Consider the following 22,153-nt stretch of genomic DNA (forward strand, 5'->3'; position numbering starts at 1 on the left):
GAGGCTGCAATCTCGGCACTTTGGGAGGCCAAGGCAGGCGGCTGGGAGGTGGAGGTTGTAGCGAGCCGAGATCACGCCACTGCACTCCAGCCTGGGCACCACTGAGCACTGAGTGAACGAGACTCCGTCTGCAATCCCGGCACCTTGGGAGGCCGAGGCTGGCGGATCACTCGCGTTTAGGAGCTGGAGACCAGCCCGGCCAACACAGCGAAACCCCGTCTCCACCAAAAAAATACGAAAACCAGTCAGGCGTGGCGGCGCGCGCCTGCAATAGCAGGCACTCGGCAGGCTGGGGCAGGAGAATCAGGCAGGGAGGTTGCAGTGAGCCGAGATGGCAGCAGTACAGTCCAGCTTTGGCTCGGCATCAGAGGGAGTCTGTGGAAAGAGAGGGAGAGGGAGACCGTGGGGAGGGGGAGAGGGAGAGGGGGAGGGGGAGGGGGAGGGGGGAGGGGATTCAGTCTTTAAGAGGGTATTGGGCTGAAATGTGCAAGCACTGCCCAAGCCCAGAGTGGTTCTCACAGGATCCCCACCATCCCTGTCCCCCAGGAACCAAACGCCAACAGTGTGGCCTGGAACACCCAGTGTGAGGACATGCTCTGCTTCTTGGGAGGAGGCTACCTCAACATCAAAGCCAGCACCTTCCCTATGCACCGGCAGAAGCTGCAGGGCTTTGTGGTCGGCTACAATGGCTCCAAGATCTTCTGCCTCCACGTCTTCTCCATTTCTGCCGTGGAGGTGCCGCAGGTAACTGGGAGCGCCTGTCCACTCTTAGCACTGGCAAGGCTGACAAGACCAGGGAAGCTGGGCCCTTTGCTGGTGCTTTGGGGAGAGAGTAGCAAGGAGAGAAGAATGGCAGCTGTGATGTCGTGGGAGGCAGTCTGGGCCTGGAACCTGCAGCCCTGTCTCCACTCCTTGCAACCTGTGTGACTGGGGGCAAACAGCTCAACCTCCCTGAGCCTCAGTTTCTTCCTTGTCCCCTTTCTGTAGGGATGGGAAGGGTATGCAGTGTCGTCAGCAGAGTGTGTTTTGTGGAGAGCCAAGCATGAGGCCAAGTGGAGAGAGCAGCAAAGCCGGGAGTCCGGCAGGGTGTGTGCGTGAGCACGTGTGTGATGGTGGTGATGTGTGTGTGAGAGAGAGAATGAGTGGGTGGGGGGTGTGGGCTGAGGTCTGTGAGCCGATAAGGGAGCATGGGACTCTGCATGAGCCCCTGAACTAGGAGGAGGCCACAACAGAAATGGGGCCCTGAAGTGTGGAGCCACAGAATGGGGGAGGGCAGAACCACAGACAGGTGGCTGAGATTGACCTCCCGAATGTGGGGTGGTCTCCCCTCTGCCTTCTGCACCCCACGCAGATGGTGCTTACTGTAAGATTGCCATAAAACAGAGATGCAAGCTAGCGAGAAACTTTAGCCCTCAGCATCCCATCCTCAAGACAGAATCACTCCTAAACATATCGGAATACATCTGCTTAGAGCTTTTCTTTGTGTATATATAATATATGCATAATATACAACATAATATACACAGTCATCTAGTCATGACTGTCAGGGGAGATTACACATGTTGACGTAGAAGGAAAGAGCACCCTAGAGCTTTGCACACTGTTACCATTGGGGGAAACTGGGCAAAGGGCATAAGGGTGTTGCACTACCCTTTTACAGCCAGCACACCTCCCTCCTGCCCGGGCCCTCCTGCATTGTATTTACCATTGGATTTTATCCTGTCTTGTGGGTGGTCCACAGCTTCTTTGACCAGTTCTACTGGACATGTTTGCTGCTTATGGCTTTTTTTTTTTTTTTTTTTTTTGAGACAGAGTTTTGCTCTTGTTGCCCAAGCTAGAGCGCAATGGTGTGATCTCGGCTCACTGCAACCTCCGCCTCCCAGGTTCAAGTGATTCTCTTGCCTCAGCCTCCCAAGTAGCTGGGATTACAGGCACGTGCCACCATGCCTGGCTAATTTTTTGAATTTTTAGTAGAAATGGGGTTTCATCATGTTATCCAGGCTGGTCTCGAACTCCTGACCACAGATGATCTGCCCGCCTCAGCCTCCCAAAGTGCTGGGATTACAGGCATGAGCCACCGTGTCCAGCCAGCTTTTTTTGTATTGTAAATAGCAGGCATCTTTCTAGCTAAGTCCTTGCATCTGTCCCAACTTGGCGCCTTGGCATAAATTCCTAGAAATGAAATTGCTGGGTCAAAGCATGTGTACCTTTGAAAGATTTTTAGGGAAATTTCCAGGTTTTCCTTCCACTAGGCTCTGTCAGTCTGTGTTTTCCCCCACACAACTCAGCTTCAGGCTAGAGCCCACTTCTTCTAAGCTGATGATACCCTCGAAACTCATGACTGCAAGACTTACTGGGGAAAGGTCCATCATCCATGCCTGACACAGAGCAGCTATTCAAGAAATGTTAGTGGAATTCAGAAATTTAGTGGAATTCAGATCTGAGGAAAGAGACCAGAAAGCAAGAGGAAGAAGGGAATGAGGTGGGTGGAAGTGGCAGCAGGATGAGGGGCACAAACAGCTTCTCCTGGACTGTGTCCTCGTCATCCGTGTCTGCCCCATTACAAACCCACGCACCACATCCACCAGGAACTCATCTCCCTCAATTGCCCCAAACTAGCTCTGCTTATTAAAAGGTTTTCTCCCAAGATTGCCATCCTGACCTCAAAAATAAATGCAGTTTGCTGCTCCCTGACTGTGGCCAGCCAAGAGGAGCCAAAGGGGTGGCCTGGGGCTTCCTCTGCCAGGACCTTAAGATTCAGCAGCAAGGCCAGGTGCAGCGGCTCACACCTGTAATCCCAGCCCTTTGGGAGGCCAAGGACGGGTGGATCACCTGAGGTCGGGAGTTCGAGAACAGCCTGACCAACCTGGAGAAACCTCATCTCTACTAAAAATACAAAATTAGCCGGGCGTGGTGGTGCACGCCTGTAATCCCAGCTACTCGGGAGGCTGAGGCAGGAGAATCGCTTGAACCCAGGAGGCTGAGGTTAGTGAGCCGAGATTGCACCATTGCACTCCAGCCTGGGCAACAAGAGCGAGACTCCATTTCAAAAAAAAAAAAAAAAAGATTCAGCAGCAAAGTCTTGCTGGCTGCACCGAGGCCATCCTGACACAGCAGGTCAGGACTGTCAAAAGTTAGGAAAGGCAGTCTCAAGACAAAGGCAACATCTGTCACCTCTGCCTCTGGCCATCCTGCCCAGAGAGGAGGGATAAAGCATGAGATACAGTCTTGGAATTTTTGGTTTTCTTTCAAAATTTATATAATCTTGTGCAAGAACTGGTTTGTCAGGGCTGCCAAGTAGGACAGCGAGCCCTAGGAGGGCTTCTCCAGGTGGTGGTGACTTCATGTTTGGAAAGCAACAGCAAGATAAAGTATAGCTCAGAGGGTGAGTGAGGGTGAGTGAGTCTCAGAGGGTGAATGAGTCTATTTCTAAAACTCCACTCAAATTGTGCCCCCCAGCAAGTCCAAGTGTTAGCCATCCATCATATGCTCAGCTGTGATATGCCTGAGTGCCCGCCCCACTCTCGGGGCAGTCAGTGTGGCAAGGAGTTGTGCGGTTTGGGGAAGGAGCACCGGCTTTCAGTCCTGACTCTGCCATTCGAACATTTGCTGAGCAAAGGACCCGTCGAAGGCACTGTGCTAGGTAGTGTGGGGTGATGCTAAGATGAGGTACGTGTTTAGTTCCTGGGTGTAAGGAGGTGACAATCTAGAGGGAAGACTTTAAATTTCATTCTGTGCCCAAAGCAAGCAACACCTATTCTAGGGATTTGTCATCTTCCTCCCTGCTGGCATTTCTGGCTGAGGCAGGAGAGGGAAGCTCCCTCCATGGAGATGCCTCTTCCCTCTTCTGACTCTTACAGCCTCCTCCATCTCCACTTACCTACACTGAGGACATCTAAAAATATAATCTAGATCATTGTTACACAACGATCACTTCCCTTGTTTAGTAATGGCTAGCATCTGCACAACCATCCCTGATTTGAATTCCCCTTTACAACATCTCAGTTAAGCCTCATGACTGTAGCAGGCATTCTCACCACCCCCATTTCAGAACTGGGAGGACTGGGGCTCCAAGGAAAGTGGCTGGCCTGAGGTCCCAGAGCCCCTTACGTGGCACAGCTGGTTCTCAGCCAGGCTTCTTAGTCCTGGTCTGGTCCGGTCTCCTCTCTCTTCATGCCTACAAGTCTTGACCTAACCCAAGGCTGGCATCACATCCCTCCTTGCCACTCCTTCAATATCAGCCCAGGAGTATGGACAAAATGAGCAGCTCGTTAATTGACTGTGAGGAGATAAAGAGGGAAGGAGTAGGGGAGAGGGGATTGGAAGCCATTCTTTCCTCCATCTCAGGTTCTAGATGGAAACACAGCTCAGGAACATACCTAGGCATTTCCTTATGTGCAGAAAGGAGTCAGATGTTTTCAGCCATCTCTCTAGCTTTCATAGACTAGGCCAGGAAAGGACACAATGAATCAAGTCCATGAATCCCGCCATGAAGGTACGTGGGAAGTGCCCACATTGCTGTCAGAATCAGAGACCTTGACCATCTTTTCCACTCTAGTTGGCAGATGCTAAGAAAAGCAGCATTGTGTGCAGAATCATGGCCAGTGATTACACCGATAATAAAAGCCGCTATTTATGGAGTGCCTATGATGTGCCAGGCTACTAGTCAGGTGCTTCCCATAGAGAACAGCTAATAAGAGTGACAGCCAGAATCTGACATGCTGCTCCTGGGTCAGACTTTATAGGCATCTTCCCACTCAATCCTCACAGCTTTGTCCAGCTGTGCAACAACTGAATCACAGATGCCTGCAGAGCAGCCTCTGACCAGAAGCCTGGCCCTGCAGGATGAAAAGATGAAGTCACATTGTGGTCATCTTCAAAGCAGCCAGGGGCCAGGGTCTCGCTCATCTCCCCAGGTCTTTTTAGGAGGGAGGATACCATACAGCCAAGCAGAGGCTGCCAGTGGCAAGCAGGGTTGCGCTGCACTTTCAATTCAAAGGGCTCCAGAGCTGCCGCTTCCTCTAGGTGCAGGTCAGTCCATTTCGACTGGGTCAGTCCATGTGGGCGCTGTTCTAGATCCTTACGCCAACCGAATGAGGCAGGTACTGTTGCTATCCCTATTCCATGCAGGAGGAAACTAAGGCTCAGCGAGGCTATGCCACATTCCCATGGGTCCACAGACAAAAGCTCAGTGAAATTCAAGCCCAGTCTGTTTCTTAAGCTCATGCTCTCTCGGCCATGTACCCTCCCCACCTGCGCATCGTAAAGGGCATCTGTATGTTCTGGGGTTTACCTACCCGCATGGTAAAGGGCTTGTTCAGAGCCATTGCCCAAAATGCCCAGTGCTGCTGACTCTCACTTGTAAATCCACTGGCCTGGATCTAGGGGTCTTCACCTGAAGCCAATGAGCATAATTTTCCTCTCTACAAAAGTAACTGGTTGCTGTGGGGTCCAGCTATTGTCATTTGTCACGTCTTACTGAGGTCAAAATGTCTGACTCTCCTTATGTGCTATGAGGTGGGAAGTGGGTTAAAGTAAACTCGTAAGAGGTTTCTTGAAAAAAAGTTAAGTGCCTTCAAGTGCACTCCATGTTGACTGTCCTATGGCCTTAGGTGCACACATCTGGGTGCCCAGCATAATTCCAGAGAACCGCGGATCCTCAGCAGATGCCTTTTGGAGAGGGAAGATGTCCCTGTCCTGCTGACGGGGGGAAAGAATCTGTCCACATTGACCTGCACCTGCTGAGTGCCAGGCCATAGATCGTTTTTACTGGTCATAGTGATATTCTGGGGCCTAGAATGGATATGGTCTGAATTTCATGTCTGGTAAATTCTTATTGTAAATATATATTTTGTAGCGATAGGGTCTTGTCATATTGACCAGGCTGGTCTGGAACTCCTGGGCTCAAGCGATCCTCCTGCCTTGGCTTCCCAAAGTGCAGGATTTGCAAGTGTGAGCTCCTATGTCCAGCCAAAAAGGTTTTTTTTTTTTTTTGGTTTTTTTTTGTTTTTTTTTGTTTTTGTTTTTGTTTAAACTCACTGCCAGATTTTAATTCATTTCCAAGTACTAGGAGTTAGTCTGTCTGGTGAGCCTGAGCTATGTGCAGGATTTTTAAAAAATGATTTCTGTCCATTGGGAAGCATGTTAAAATGCCCTCCATGAGTACCCCATCTGCAGTATGGTTACCCCCATCTTCCATCATCACTTTTCTTGGTATTTCCTTCCTAGTTCCTATCCCTATTGGGAGTTTTTTGCACTGATAGACTAGTCTATCTTGCCCAGTTAGTGTCCTCTCCTCACCCTAAGGGTCAGCCCCGGGAAGGCCAGGCCACTCTGCCTTGGGGTGCCTGTAGCATGTGCCCTTGATGGGTGGCCCCCAGGGGACCCAGCCACACTCAGTCAGCTGTGGTCCTGGGGCAGCCACGTCTGGGTAGGCAGTACTTAGGAAGGACAAACTCCAAAACCCAGGGCTCCAAAGGACCCATGGGAAGGTTGGGAGGCTCAGGGGAGTGAACCTGTACTGGGCCCAGTGCTTCGAGGCCACTGGGGACACAGCAGAGAGGACCTCCTGATAGGTATCCAGAGGTGCTGAGTGCCTACGGGAGCTGCAGAACCTGCTGAGGGTGCCCAACAGTGTAGGGACAGCATTGCCTGGAGAAATGTGGCCACAGCAGCCCATAGGGGTCAGGCTGTGCCTAGGGAGACCAAGCTGGGCAGGGCCTTTGCCCATGGGAGTTCTGTTTCAGACCCGCCCCCAGCACCTGGCCCTGCCCCAGTCTCTGCCTTGTCTGTGCCTGCAGCCATGGTGCCCAGGCTTGTCCCACCAGGAGACACCATGAGTCTGTCCATGTGTCCACATTTCTGCTTCTTCCCTGTGAAGTGGGCAATAGGTCAGGGATCCAGTCTGTTATAACCATGAAAGGGAAGGGCCTCCAGGCCCAGAAAATTTGGCAGCTGAGGTATTGTCAGCAACGGTTAGTGACCTTAGCCTAATTAGCAACCGTGGTGCTGTGCATCTTAGCCTAGTTTGCAGAGTTAGGACTTGTAAACAGCGTAGTTAGGAGGTACCATGGAGCAGGAATCAGCCTCCACCTCACTTGATAAAGAAATACAAAACCATAAGATCATAGGCACCATCCCGCCAGAGATCTGGCCCAGCATAGGCTGAGACCCAGGTTGTCCTCCAATTCATCTCTTAAAAGGCTGACCTTGCTCTCCAGACAGAGATGAGCTCATAAAAATTCTCCATCACCCAAATATCATTCAACTCTACCAGGTGATTGACGAGGCAGAAACCATTTAGGTGGTAATGGAGTATGCCAGAGGAGGAGAGCTGCATCACCTGATACACCACCACCATGACATCAAGGAGGGGGAGGAGGCCTGGATCATGTTAAGGCAGATTCTGTCAACCCTGCAGTACTGCCACTTAAAGAATATCACACATCCAGACCTAAAGCTACAAAACATCCTACTCAATGAGGAAGGCAAAATAAAAATCATAGACTTTGGCTTTAGCACAGTATTCAGGGAGCAGCGGATTGCTGAAAACCTTTTGTGGGGTATACCCCTACATGGTCACAGAAATCTTCCTGGGACTGGGGTACCGTTGACTTGCCATAGACATATACTGCCTCAGCAGTATTCTCTATTCCACGATGTCCGGGTCCCTGCCTTTCGACTCAAGAAAGAATTATCAGACCTCAAGAAAAAATTATTAGTGCAGAATATCATTCACCACAATTTTGTTCCCTACGAATGGAAAGACTTACTGAAAAGTGACTAACGCTGGACCCCAGGGAGTGTCCTTCACTGAAAAAAGTGATGAAAGATCCCTAAGTGAAAAGTGTCCAGAAGATGTCACTACCAATGTATGAAAAGCCACTCCTGGACCATCTGAACCCCAAACAATCCAGCTTATGGTGCCATGGGATTCCAGACCGAGAACATCTCAGTGTCAACAGTGGAAAAGAAATTAACTATCCCATGGCAAATACCTCATTTGAGAACACAAAAAATAAGAGAAGAGGAGGTGCTCCACCATCAAGCTCCGCCCCTTCCTCCTGGGGTTTCCACCTATCCATCCCCATCTGCAGAAATATCCCCCTTCCCAGCAAAACCAGTGGGGGCTCAAAGCAAGCCAGAATTTCCTACTTGTCATTTTCAGCTACCCAAGCAGGGCCAAAAGTCAGGTAAGACTCTCCTTCCCCACAAAAGAGCATGACCAGGCAGGAAGAAGAGGTCTGGAGAGAGAGCAAAAGAATTGTGGGCCCCATTGTTTACCCAGTGTGCAGCTGTCCTTAAAATCCACTTTGGGGGTGAGGGTCCACCAGGTGTCAATACTGAATCTCTCTTCACCCAATGCCAGTTTGCAACTCCAAAGAAGGGGTCCCTGTGGGCCCCACTTGAGATCCTGAAGGCCCTTCAGGGTCTGTCTTCCCCACCTTGCTGCCATCCACCCCCTCTAGAAGTGCCAGCCCTCTGAGAGGAGGTGCCTTCCTCAGGCCTGGCATCCACTGGCACCAAAAAAGGCTAGAGCTGATTCTGGGTGATGACCTGCGGTAGAGCTTGACATCTCTTTTCTAAAAGCCAGGACTCCAGGATCAGCCAGCTTGGGTGGGTAAAAAGACCATAAGGAAGGGGCAAGAGGCACCAAACAAAACCCACGAAGACAGAAAGCCCCCTACAGTGTCAACACAGGCCTGGCCCCAGAAACTGTGCAGCCCTAAATGCAAACCGGGCAACCTTGGCTTGTTCATCTCCCTTTGCAGCAGCATAGTGAGGAGGTACCATAAAGCAGGGATTGGTCTCCACCTCAACTCACAAAGAAATACAAAATTATTGGATCATAGACACAATTTGCGAAGGAACTGGCCAGTCATAGGTCAACTGGGACCCAGGTTGTCCTCCAAATCATCTCTAAGACGACTGGCCTTGCTCTGCAGAAAGATGAGTATCATGAAGACACTCAACTGCCCAAATATAATTCAGCTCTACCAGGTAATTGACCAGCCAGAAACAACTTATATGATGATGCACGACAACAACAACAGCTGAACCACCAGATATGCCACCACGGCCACATCAGGCAGCAGGGGAGGCCCCGGTCAACGTCAGGCAGATTCTGTCAGGCCTGCAGTACTGCCGCTTAAAGAACATCACACATCCAGAGCTAAAGCCACAAACCCATCTAGTCATAGAGGAAGGCAATATAAAAATAACGGATTTTTACCTTTAGGACAATATTCGGGAAGAGTAGATGCCGAAAACCTTTTGTAGCCCGTACCCCTACATGGTCACAGAAGTCTTCCTGGGCCCGGGGTACCACTGACTTGCCATGGACGTGTCCTGCCTCAGCACTATTCTCTGTTCCACGATGGTCGGGTCACTGCCCTTCTACTCAGGGAACCCTACAGACCTCAAGAAAAAATTATCAGTGCACAATACCATTCACCACAATTTTTTTTTCCCTATGAATGAAAAGACTTACTAAAAAGTGACTAACTCAGAACCCCAGGGAGTGTCCTTCACTGGAACAAGTGATGGAAAGTTTCTAAGTGAAAAGTGTCCAGAAGATCCCACTACCAATGTATGAAGAGCCACTCCTGGATCACCCGAACCCCGAACAACCCAGCTCATGGTGCCACGGGATTCCAAGCTGAGAACATCTCAGTGTCAACACTGGAAAAGTATTCAACTATTTCATGTCACATACCTCCTTTGAGAAGGGAAGAAATAACAGAATAGGAAGCGCTCCACCATCAGAGCAGCGTCCCTTCCTCCTGGGGTCCCCACCTATCCCTCCCCATCTACCAAAGTTTCCACCTTCCCGCAAAACCAAAGAAGGCTCAGAGCAAGCCAATATTTTTTACTTGTCGTTTTCAGCTGCCCAGGCAGGGCCAAAAGTCAGAGAATAGAGAAAGTTGGATAAAATTCCCCTTTCCCCCAGGACAGAAGAACCAGGAAGCAAGAAGCAGGCTGAGACACAACAAAAGTGTTGCGGGCCCCTTTGTCTATGCAGCAAGAAGCAGGCTGAGACACAACAAAAGTGTTGCGGGCCCCTTTGTCTACGCAGTGTGCTGCTGTCCTTAAAATCCACTTTGGGGGTGAGGGTCCACCAGGTGTCAATACTGAATCTCCTTCCGCCCAATGGCAGTTTAAACTTCAGAGAGAGGATCCCTGTGGACCCCACTTGAGCTCTCAAAGGGCCCCTCAGAGTCTGTCTTCCCCACCTTGCAGCCATCCACCACCTCTAGAAGTGCCAGCCCTCTGAGAAGAGGTGCCTTCCTCAGACCTGGCATCCACTGGCACTGGACACGGGCCAGAATTGTTTCTGGCCCGTGACCAGTGGTAGAGCTTGCCATCTCTTCTGTAGAATTTGGGGCTCCAGGCTCAGCCAGTGGGGCTGGGTTAAGAGACCATAGGGAAAGGGCCTCAGGCACCAGAACAAAACCCAGGAACAGAGAGAGCCCCCACCAGCATCAACCCAGGTGGGCATCAGGAGCTGTGCAGCCCTAGGTGGAGGCTGGGCAACCGTGGCTTGTTGATTTCACTTTGCGGCAGTGTAGTGAGGAGGTACCAGAAAGCAGGGATCGGTCTCCCCCTCACTTCACAAGGAAATACTAAATTAACAGATCATAGACACCATTCCCCAGGGAACTGGCACAGCTTAGGTTAACTGGGACCCAGGTTGTCCTCCAGATCGTCTCTATGAAGACTGGCCTTGCTCTCCAGAGAGAGAGATGAGTATCATGAAGACTCTCAACCACCCAAATATTATAAACGCATACCAGGTAATTGACAAAGTTACAACACAAAATCCACAACTTAGAGAAGCAAGAAACAGAACAGCACCACCAGATATGCCACCATGGCCACATCAGGCAGCCACATCAGGAGGCCCTGATCAACTTCAGGCAGATTCTGTCAGGCCTGCGGTACTGCCACTTAAAGAACATCACACACCCAGAGCTAAAGCCACAAACCCATCTAGTCACAGAGGAAAGCATATAAAAATCATGGACTTTTCCTTTAGGACAATATTCGGGAAGAGTAGATGCCGAAAACCTTTTGTAGCCCGTACCCCTACATGGTCACAGAAGTCTTCCTGGGCCCGGGGTACCACTGACTTGCCATGGACGTGTCCTGCCTCAGCACTATTCTCTGTTCCACGATGGTCGGGTCACTGCCCTTCTACTCAGGGAACCCTACAGACCTCAAGAAAAAATTATCAGTGCACAATACCATTCACCACAATTTTTTTTCCCTATGAATGAAAAGACTTACTAAAAAGTGACTAACTCAGAACCCCAGGGAGTGTCCTTCACTGGAACAAGTGATGGAAAGTTTCTAAGTGAAAAGTGTCCAGAAGATCCCACTACCAATGTATGAAGAGCCACTCCTGGATCACCCGAACCCCGAACAACCCAGCTCATGGTGCCACGGGATTCCAAGCTGAGAACATCTCAGTGTCAACACTGGAAAAGTATTCAACTATTTCATGTCACATACCTCCTTTGAGAAGGGAAGAAATAACAGAATAGGAAGCGCTCCACCATCAGAGCAGCGTCCCTTCCTCCTGGGGTCCCCACCTATCCCTCCCCATCTGCCAAAGTTTCCACCATCCCCGCAAAACCAAAGAAGGCTCAAAGCAAGCCAGTATTTTTTACTTGTCATTTTCAGCTGCCCAAGCAGGGCCAAAAGTCAGATAAGATTCGTCTTTCCCCCGAGACAGAAGAACCAGGAAGCAGGAAGCAGGCTGGGGAGAGGGTAAAAGTGTTGTGGACCTTCTTGTCTATGCAGGGTGCTGCTGTCCTTAAAATCCACTCCGTGGGTGAGGGTCCACTCAGTGTCAATACTGAATCTCCCTCCACCCAATGGCAGTTTAAACCACAGGGAGAGGGTCCCTGTCAGCCCCATTGAGCTCTCAAGGGGCCCCTCTGGAAGTGCCAGCCCTTTGAGAGGAGGTGCCTCCCTCAGAGCTGGCATCCACTGGCACCAGACAAGGCCAGAATTGTTTCTGACACATGACCTGTGGTAGAGCTTGACATCTCTTCTCTTGAATCCGGGGCTCCAGCCTCAGCCTGCTGGGCTGGGTTAAGAGACCATAGGGAAAGGGCCTCAGGCACCAGAACAAAACCTAGGAACAGAGAGAGCCCCCACCAGCGTCAACCCAGGCCGGGCCTCAGGAGCTGTGCAGCCCTAGGTGCAGGCCGGGCAACCTTGGCTTGTTCATCTCCCTTTGGAGCAGTGTAGTGAGGAGGTACCATAAAGCAGGGATTGGTCTCTACCTCACTTCACAAGGAAATACTAAATTAGCAGATCATAGACACCATTCCCCAGGGAACTGGCCCAGCTTAGGTTAACTGGGACCCAGGTTGTCCTCCAAATTGTCTCTATGAAGACTGGCCTTGCTCTCCAGAGACAGAGATGAGTATCATGAAGACTCTCAACCACCCAAATATAAATCAGGTTTATCAGGTGTTTGACAAGGCAGAAACCATCCGCCTGGTGATGTTGTAAGCCAGAGGAGAGCTGCTGCACCAGATATGCCACCAAGGGCACATCAAGGAAGAGGAGGAGGCCCAGACCATGTTTGGGCAAATTCTGTTAGCAATGTAGTACTGCCTCTATAAAAACATCGCACATGCAGACGTAAGTTTACAAATCATCCTGCTCCCTGAAGAGTGCAATATAAAAATCGTGGACTTTGGCTTTAGCATGACATTCGGGGAAAGGAGATTCGGAAACCCTTTTTGTGGCATGTACCCCTATGTGGCCACAGAACTCTTCCTGGTTCCAGGGTGCCAGTGGCCCACCATGGGATAAACAACACCTCAGCATTATTCTCTATTCCACAATGGCCAGGTCCCTGTGCTTTAACTCTATGGACCTCAAGAACAAAATAGAACAGAAAAGAGCTACTTGCTACCATTTTTTTCATTTCAAATTAAAAAAACGAAATCTTGGCCGGGAGCAGTGGCTCATGCCTGTAATCCCAGCACTTTGGGAGGTCGAGGCGGGTGGATCACGAGGTCAAGAGATCGAGACCATCCTGGCTAACACGGTGAAACCCCGTCTCTACTAAAAATACAAAATATTAGCCAGGTGTGGTGGCGGGCACCTGTAGTCCCAGCTACTCAGGAGGCTGAGGCAGGAGAATGGCGTGAACCCGGGAGGCAGAGCTTGCAGTGAGCCGATATCGTGCCACTGCACTCCAGCCTGGGCAACAGAGCAAGACTCCATCTCAAAAAAAAAAAGAATAAAAACTTATAATACTGGACCCCATGGAGCAATTCCCACTGGACAAGCTCATTTGGGACCCGTGGGTGAACAGTGGCAGGAAGATGTCACTCACACCACACCAAGAGCCACTCCTGGACCACCTGAACCCTAAACAACCCAGCTCATTGTGGCCATGGGATTCCAGGCTGAGAACATCTCAGTGTGAACAATGGAAAAGAAATCACCTATCCCATGGGACATATGTCATTTGAGAACACAAGAAATAACAGAATAGGAAGCGCTCCACCATCAGAGCACCGTCCCTTCCTCCTGGCGTTCCCACCTATCCCTCCCCTCTGCCAAAGTTTCCACCTTCCCAGCAAAACCAAAGAGGCCTCCAAGCAAGCCAGTATTTCCTTCTTGTCATTTTCAGCTGCCCAAGCAGGGCCAGAAGTCAGAGAAAAGCAGTTAAGATTCTCCTTCCCCCCAAGATAGCAGGACCAGGAAGTAAGAAGTGGGCTGGGGACAGGATGGGAGTGTTGCGGACCCCTTTTCTCTTCAGTTTGCTGCCGTTTTTAAATCCACTTTGGAGATGAGATTCCCCCAGGTGTCAATACTGAATCTCCCTCCACTTAATGCCAGTTTGCAACCCCAGAGAGAGGGTCCCTGTGGGCCCTGTTTGTGCTCCTTCAGAGTCTGTCTTCCCCTCCTTGCTGCCATCCACTCTCTGGAAGTGCCAGCCCTGTGAGTGAAGACGCCTTCCCCACTCCTGGCTTCCACTGGCCTCGGAGAAGGCCAGAATTGTTTCTGGCTCATGTCCTGCAGTAGAGCTTGACATCTCTAATCTAGAAGCCAGGGATCCAAGGCTCAGTGAGATGGGCTGAGTCAAGGGACCATAGAGAAGGGGTTCCAGGTACCAGGGAAAACTCACAAAGAAAGCTCCCTCCTGTGTCCACACAGGCCGGGCCTCAGGAGCCACGCAGCCCTAGGTGCAGGCCGGGCAACCTTGACTTGTTCATCTCCCTTTGCAGCCAGTGGCCTCCTTTTGGGAGAATATTCTTCTTGGCATGGAATGACAGCCATGGAGGGTGGGTAGCAGGCCTGAGCAGGGTAGGCTCTTTAGTGGCAGCCCAGAGAGGAGGAACAGGCAGTGGGGGGCTTTCCAGCTCCACCGTCCAGGTTAGGCCACTGAGGCTGCAAAGAGATTGAGTAGCATCCCCAATGATATCTAGACAGGAAGGGATGGCAAAGATTTGCTGTTTACCCCGTCCCAGGCTGCCCCACACACACCCAGCCACTTCCCAGTTTTCTGCTTCGTCCCCCTTCTTAGGTTCTGAAGTTATCTTGTTTTACACCTGTCACTACCACTGGAGCAGGGACCTTGCCTCCCCCCCACAGCCACACAGCCCTCACACCCAGTAGGCCCTCAATCAATAGTTGTGTGTAAGATACAATAAATCTTTCTGAGTTTCTCTTCAAAGGGTTTAGCCTGTTAACTTCCTTATCCTGGCCAGGTGCGGTGGCTCACGCCTGTAATCCCAGCACTTTGGGAGGCTGAGGCGGGTGGATCATGAGGTCAGGAGATCAAGACCATCCTGGCTAACACGGTGAAACCTCGTCTCTACTAAAAATACAAAAAATTAGCCAGGCGTGATGGCAGGCACCTGTAGTCCCAGCTACTCGGGAGGCTGAGGCAGGAGAATGGCCTGAACCCGGGAGGTGGAGCTTGCAGTGAGCCGAGATCGTGCCACTGCACTCCAGCCTAGGCGACAGAGTGAGATTCCGTCTCAAAAAACAAACAAACAAACAAACAAAAAACTTCCTTATCCTTTGTTCTGAAACTCAACTTTCTTGTTCTCCCTTGCCCCTAGTTACCGTAAATAGCCTACCACTTCCTGTCGGCTCTAATCAATAACTCACATCTGTTCCCTTGGTTACCTGCACCCATTGTTCCCCCGAAACTGAACATCTCACACGATTCACCTCTGTACCTCACGTCTCCCTCCTCTGCTATATTTAGGAAAATATGTACAAGTAGCCAATCAGGTCAGCTTAGATTGTGCAGTCTGAACTCAGCCCATGGGGGAGTGGTACAGAGATAGGGATAGGGACTGCTTTAAGGATAAAACCCCCTGGTCTCCTTTGTTCTGTGTGCACTTGCGATCTTGATTGACAGGAGTGACACCCTTCTGCAGAAGTAAATTGCCTTGCTGAGAGGATTAAACTTTTGCTTGAGTGCTGTTTTTACTCGCGGCACCAAGCATTTATTCCTGGAGTATTTTATATCCAACATGTGGAATTGGTGAGATGGGATTCAAGCCCGAGTTGTGTCTGCAGAGCATTGGAAGTGCAGCTCTGGGTCCCTGAGGCTGCCCAGCAGAGCAGGCTTGGGGACCCACAGGGGGAGTGGACGCCTACTGTGACTCTCAGCAAGGCTGGTGGGACTGTCACTCACTAAGCTTATTTGCTCATCCAATCTTGGGGATCCTGAGCTCTCTACGGGACAAGGCTGGTGGGTTCACAGCTGCCCCTGAGGGTTTCCTCGGCAACCTCAAAGAAGACTCTGCTCCTTACTTGCCAGCACCTATTACTAAAGAACGGGGGGCAGAGAGAATGGGGTAGTTATGGTGACAGGGGTAAGGAGAAGGCAAAGAGTTTTCCATTTTCAGTGATGGTAGCGGTGGTGGCCACATGGCCCAGAGCACCATCTCTTCCTCCTGTCTGTCCCCTGCTTCCTCTGCCCTGCCACCTCTCCCTTCCTCGCCACCCAGCTCGCTGCAGTCCTCTCCACCTTTCCAAGGTAGATGCAGCTTGCTGCTCTCCTGATGCCCCGACTAAGGCTGTGGCTTCTGGTCCCCGCTGACTTCTTGGACTTTATTTCCCTGGCCCCCTCCCCCACCTCCTTTCTGTTTGTCCCAGCCCCACCCCCAACTCCCTCTCCCCCAGTTCTTCCTTTGCCATTCCTAATCCCCCCATCCTGATTCCTCTTCTAGGTTTTCTCAAAGTTATCTTTTTATACACTTGCTAGTATCTGCTCCGTTTTCCCCCAGACCTCCTCCTGTGCAACACGGAATGATGAACATCTAGATACAGGAATCTCACTCCCAGCCTAGCCAGGACCCAGGTTTTGTGAAGGGGTGTTGGGCAGTAGAAAAAAGCAAACCCCCGGCTGGGCGCGGTGGCTCACGCCTGTAATCCCAGCACTTTGGGAGGCTGAGGCGGGTGGATCACGAGGTCAGGAGATCGAGACCATCTTGGCTAACACGGTGAAACCCCGTTTCTACTAAAAATACAAAAAATTAGCCGGCGTGTTGGTGGGCGCCTGTAGTCCCTGCTACTCGGGAGGCTGAGGCAGGAGAATGGCCTGAACCCGGGAGGCGGAGCTTGCAGTGAGCTGAGATTGCGCCACTGCCCTCCAACCTGGTGGACACAGCGAGACTCTGTCTCAAAAAAAAAAAGAAAAAGCAAAAGCAAACCCCACCAAACCAACACCCAGTCTAGAGCCTGATCTAAGTGCCACTCAAAACACGTTTCCTCCCTTTACTTTCCTATATCCCAAGAATTCTTCCTGAAAAAGGTGGCCCCTGAGAGCCATCTAGAAGCATCACGGGGTGGAGGGGCAAGGGTCCTGAGAGCGGGTCTTGATGTCCCTTATCCCCAGTTTTCTTGAAGAAGCAGAGCTCCAGAGAAGAGGTAGGGCCCGTGGGGCGTTTGAGTTACACTCCAAGCCTAATTCTCAGTCCAGCAGTCCTGCCCCCAGAGGCTCCCTTCATCTGTCCACTTGGCCAAGGAAGGGGCAGGTCGCCCCACACCCCCCGTCTGGCTGCAGAAGACAACCACCAGAAGGGTGTCCATGTAGCCGGGGCCCCAGAACCATGTCTGCATAGAAAGGGCCCAAGGAGCTAGAGCCCTTTAGCCTCAAGAAAAGTGTGAGGGACCCAGCATCCTTCTGAAACCTAAACTGAACTCTGACCTGAGCCATTTTCACCGTCTGTGCCCTAGAAGGTTGTGAAGGCCTGGAAATGGGTCTTCCTGCTTTCTCATCTTCTGAGGCTCAAGCCTTTCTCAGACTCCGTGGGTCCCACCTCACTGGGCACTGCTGTTCCCTCCCTTAGAAGACTTTCACAGGCCCTGACCATCCCTTTTGCCAATCAAGTGAATGTCACCTCCTCAGGGAAGCCCTCCCTGAGCACCCCATCTGCAGTAGGGTCACCTCCATCTCCCACCCTCACTTTTCCTGGTGTTTCCTTCCTAGCCCCTATCTCTATGGAGAGTTTTCTGCACTGATAGACTAGTCTCTCTCACCCACCCGGGGGCCAGCGTGTCTGTCTTCTCTGTCCCTGCACATGGGAGATGGTCAATGTTCACTTGTTGGCATCAGTGTTCACTTGTTGGCATCAATGAAACAGGAAGGCCCCTGAGGTGCTGGTATTGGGAGCCCTTCAGCCCAGTTGAGGAAGGAGCCTTGAGGAAGGGGAGAGGACCCGAGTTAGTGCCCTCTCCCTACCCCGAGGGTCAGCCCCGGGCAGGGCTGGTCACTACACCTTGGGACATTGTGGGCAGCAAACCACCCAGGTGCCAAGGCAAGAGACCAAGGGCACAAGCTGTTCCAGTATAATAAAATATATAGAATAAGAATAGTTATACTAGAAATAGATTATAGATATGATTATATATGAATATCATTAATCATTAGTTTGTAACATTACTCTTTATCCCAATATTATAATCTTTGTTCTACAATTACAACCTAGGAAAACCCAGGCCACACAGAGATAGGAGCTGAAGGGACACAGTGAGAAGTGACCAGAAGACAAATGTGAGCCCTCTGTTACGCCCGGCCAGGACCACTAGAGGGCTCCCTGGTCTAGCGGTAACGCCAACGCTTGTGGAAGCGCTGACTTCCACAATTCTGCAGGAGGACTTCCACTCCTTGTGGCAGGCCTGACATCAGTCAGTCCCGCCCGCAGCCATCCGGAGGACTAACCATCTCCCTGTGATGCTGTGCTTCAGCGGTCACGCTCCTGGTCCGCTTTCATGTTCCACTCTGTACACCTGGCTCCGCCTTTTAGATAGCAGTAGCAGAATTAGTGAAAGTACTAAAAGTCTTTGAAATGCATAGAAGAAATAATGGCATAAGCTGTCCCCTCTCTCTCTCTCCGCCTCCGCTGCCAAACAGGGAAGGGCCCCCTGTCCAGTGGACACGCGGCTTACATGACCTTATCAATCATTGGAGATGACTCACACTCCTTACCCTGCCCCTTTTGCCTTGTATCCAATAAGTAACAGTGCAGCCAGGCATTCGGGGCCACTACCGGTCTCCGCATCTAGCTGGTAGTTGTCCGCCGGGCCCAGCTGCTCTTTTCTGTCTCTTTTTCCTGTGTCTTTATTTCTACAATCTCTCGTCTCCGCAAACGAGGAGAAAAACCCACAGACCCAGTAGGGCTGGACCCTACACGACGCCTCTCCCCCTGTGCCCTTGATGGGTGGCCCGCAGGGGACGCGGCCGCACTCGGTCCGCTGTGGTCCTGGAGCAGCCGCGTCCTGGCGGGCGGCACTTAGGAAGGACAAACTCCAGAACCCAGGGCTCCAAAGGACCAATGCATGGGAAGGTCGGGAGGCTCAGGGGAGTGACCCCGCGTCTGGGCCAGCGCTTTGAGGCCCCTGTGGACCCAGTGGAGAGGGCCCGGGTGAGGCCTCTGGAGGCGCTGAACGGGGCCAGGAGCCGCGGTACGCACAGAGGGCGCCGGTCCCTGTGGGCGCAGCAGCCCCTGGAGGGAGGTGGCCCCGACCGCCCTCAGAAATCAGGCTCAGCCCGGGGGTCCCTGGCTCCGCCTCCCAGGCCGGGCTCTCTTTGCCCAGGCTGGGCGGGGCTGATGGCCGTTGGAAGCCCCGCCCCCCGCCGCTCACCGCCTCCTGGCCCCGCTTCCGTCTCCATGGAGACCCTACGCCGCCGGACCACCTGTTAGCTGCTGCTCTGGAGCCTGGGGGCTTGACCAGGCTGTCCCCCGACTCGAGACACCGGGTTGCCTGTCCACGCCTCCACTCCCGGGCCACTTCCCCGCGGAGCGGGCAGTAGGGCAGTGAGGGATGGGAATCTTGTAACCAGAGAAGGGAACTGCCCCCAGGCCGAGAGAGTTTGGAGCCTGGGGTACTGTCACCAACAGACCAGGACTCCCGCAGCTGGGCCCTCCCCTAGAGTGTTCCTGCAGCAGGGCTCTCCTCCCAAGGGGCTGTGAATGTTTCCCCGGGGTGGGGCTGAAGCCAGAACCCAGAGGTTTGCCCCTGGGGCACGGATTCCCCAGGTCATTCGCCTCCCACGGGCTGCAGTGAAGGAGGCTCTGAGGGGAGGATGGCCAGCTTTTCCCCTGCAAGGATATGAGCCCCAGGGAAGGCATTTCTGCTCTGGGGACTGCCTCCCTCCCCTACATCAGAGCCAGCCCTCAAAAGCTTGGCCAAGCTGACCACTCTGTCTGTGATCTCTGCCAGAGAGGCTGAAAGAACATCCAGCCCCACCTGTGGCCCCTTCCCACCTCAGGCTATATGACAGTATGACACCCCACCTATTTTTTTTCGTTTCCACTGGAAACACTAGTAAAACAATTTTTCACCCTCTACCCCAGGGAGCGACCCCCACTAAACCAGCTGACTTGTGACCCCTGGGTCAATTTTGGCCAGAAGATGCTGCTGACACCATACAGAGAGCCTAAGCACCTGGGCCCCCTACAAGCCTGGTCATGGTGCCCCTGGGATTTCAGGCCCCATGCATTTCCGAATCAGTATTTCCCCCACAAAAAAATATGCATGTAATTATCCCATGGCCACGTACCTAATCCTGGGGTACAGGAAAAGTGCAGAGGAAGAAGGGCTCCATCACTGGAGCACAGTCCCTTCCTCCTGGGGGTCCCACCTGTTCTTCCCCATCTGACAAAGTCCACCTTCCCCATGGAACCAAAGAGGGCTCAAAGGGAGCCAGCTGTTCACACTTTTTAATTTTCAGCTGCCTGAGGAGGGCCAGAAGTCAGGGCAGAAGACCACCATTCCTGCCCCAGAACTCTTCCTGGGCCTGGGGGTGCCAGTGCCCCACCATGGACATATGGAGCTTCCATGTCATTCTCTATTCCATGGTGGCTGGGCCCTGCCCTTCTACTCAGGGAGCCCTACAGACCTCAATAATAAAACTATCACAAGAAAATACCATGCCCCACCATTTTTTCCCTTCAACTTGAAAGACTGATTAAAAAGTTATTAACACTAGACCCCAGGGAGCAGCCCCCCACTGGAATAACTGATGAGGGACCCATGGGAGAACAGTGGTCGGGAGATGCCAGTGATACCATATGAAGTGCCACTCCTGGACCACCCGAGCCACAAACAACTCAGCTCATGATGGTCATGGGATTCCAGGCTGAGAACATCTCCGTGTCAATAGTAGAAAGAAAATTCAACTATCCCATGGCCCCATACCTCATTTTAGAGCATCCAAAACAAAAGAGGAAGCACTCTACCCTCAGAGAACTGTCCCTTCCTCCTGGGGTTCCCACCTGTCTTTCCCTATCCACCGAAGTTTCCACCTTCCTGCTCCCACTGAAATGGACTCACAGCAAGCCAGCTTGTCACACTTTTAAAATTCAGCTGCCCAAGGACAGCCAGAAGTCAGGGCAGAAGACCACCATTCCTGCCAGTGCACCTGCTGGCCTGCAGAGGAAGCCAGACAGTTTTAGTGAAGCCCCCAGCATGACCCTGTGGCCTCCCCCTCCACTCAGAGCACCAGAAGCAGTGACAGAGACCCAGAAACGTCCCTGGCCCAGCGAGAACCATCGCAGGAAGCCAGCTTCCTCCAAGCTGGGCAGCCAGAGGCTGTGACGTCAGCCTCACCAAGAAACCAGGGCTGCCGCAGGGCTGCCAGAAGATGACTTTCATTTCTGCTAAGATTCGGTCACTTGAGCCCAGCGCAGAACATTCCAACCAATAAAATCACCCCAAAGAAGTAGTTGGACGGCAGTAGTGAAGACAAAAACCAAGTAGGTGGGGTAGTGAAACCACACTTACTGCATTTTATGGTATTTATTATGTCTTTATTAGTATTATTTTAATTGGCAAATCATGCTTGTACACTTATGGGGTACAATGTGAGGATTCGATAGATGTGTGCACCATGGAATGAGGAAATCCCGCTACTCAGCATCTCCGCCATCTCAGAGAGACCAATTCCACATGATGTCCCAGAAGTGTTGATCTGAAAAAGTTGACCCCATAGAAGTAGCAAGTAGATCGATGTTGAACTGGGGCTGGGGAGTGACAGAGGGAGGGAATGGGGGGTTGTCGGTTAAAGGACCAAAGTCTGGACCAGAGGAAGAGGTTTTGACATCTAGTGCACAGCAGGGTGACCAGATCAATGAGAATGTGTTGCGTTTTGCAAAACACCTGAGAGAGTCCGTGTCAAATGTCTCCCTGCATTTAGATTGGAGAGGACGAAGGCCCTGAGGTCCAAGAACATTGAAACCTGACAGTGGATGCCAACAGCTGCGGGGAGGAGCCTGGTGAGACGCCCACGCTGCCACGTGCCCAGCAACGTTGGAGCCTGCAGCGCTTTTCCTCTGCCCTGCTCTATTTTATCTTTTTTAATAAAGATGGTTCCTGATAAATGACCGTTTCCTGCAAATCTTGTAGTAGCATTGGAAAAGTGGCAGGTGGGTCACAGACACTCTGCTGCTTTGCGCCCTCCCTGCACAGAAAGGGGGCTGTGCAAACCCTAGTTTAGGCGGCAGGCAGTCATATGATCCTCTCAGTTACTCAGAAAAATTGAAAGGAAAAGAGACCTCAGGGAAGTATCAGGATGACCCCACCCACAGCAAATCATTATTAGTGGCTCTGAAGGGCTGAGGCTCTGAGTGGGTGCAGGGCAGAGTCCCACACATTGCCCATG

General features: G+C 51.8%; 1 protein-coding gene across 1 annotated transcript in view; it reads left to right on the forward strand.

Moving 5' to 3' along the window:
* The window catches only part of LOC129397375 (intraflagellar transport protein 122 homolog), a 30,849-nt gene extending 8,980 nt beyond the window's left edge, over positions 1-21,869 (forward strand). The window contains exons 2-3 of the mRNA XM_055109515.2: positions 547-744; positions 21,689-21,869. Coding sequence (XP_054965490.1) covers positions 547-744; positions 21,689-21,727 — 237 coding nt within the window. The 3' untranslated portion in view covers positions 21,728-21,869. The remainder of the gene's footprint in view (positions 1-546; positions 745-21,688) is intronic.
* The last annotated feature ends 284 nt before the right edge of the window (positions 21,870-22,153 follow it).

The sequence above is a fragment of the Pan paniscus genome, chromosome 2, assembly GCF_029289425.2.
Source record: "Pan paniscus chromosome 2, NHGRI_mPanPan1-v2.0_pri, whole genome shotgun sequence".
Classification (NCBI taxonomy): Eukaryota; Metazoa; Chordata; class Mammalia; order Primates; family Hominidae; genus Pan; species Pan paniscus.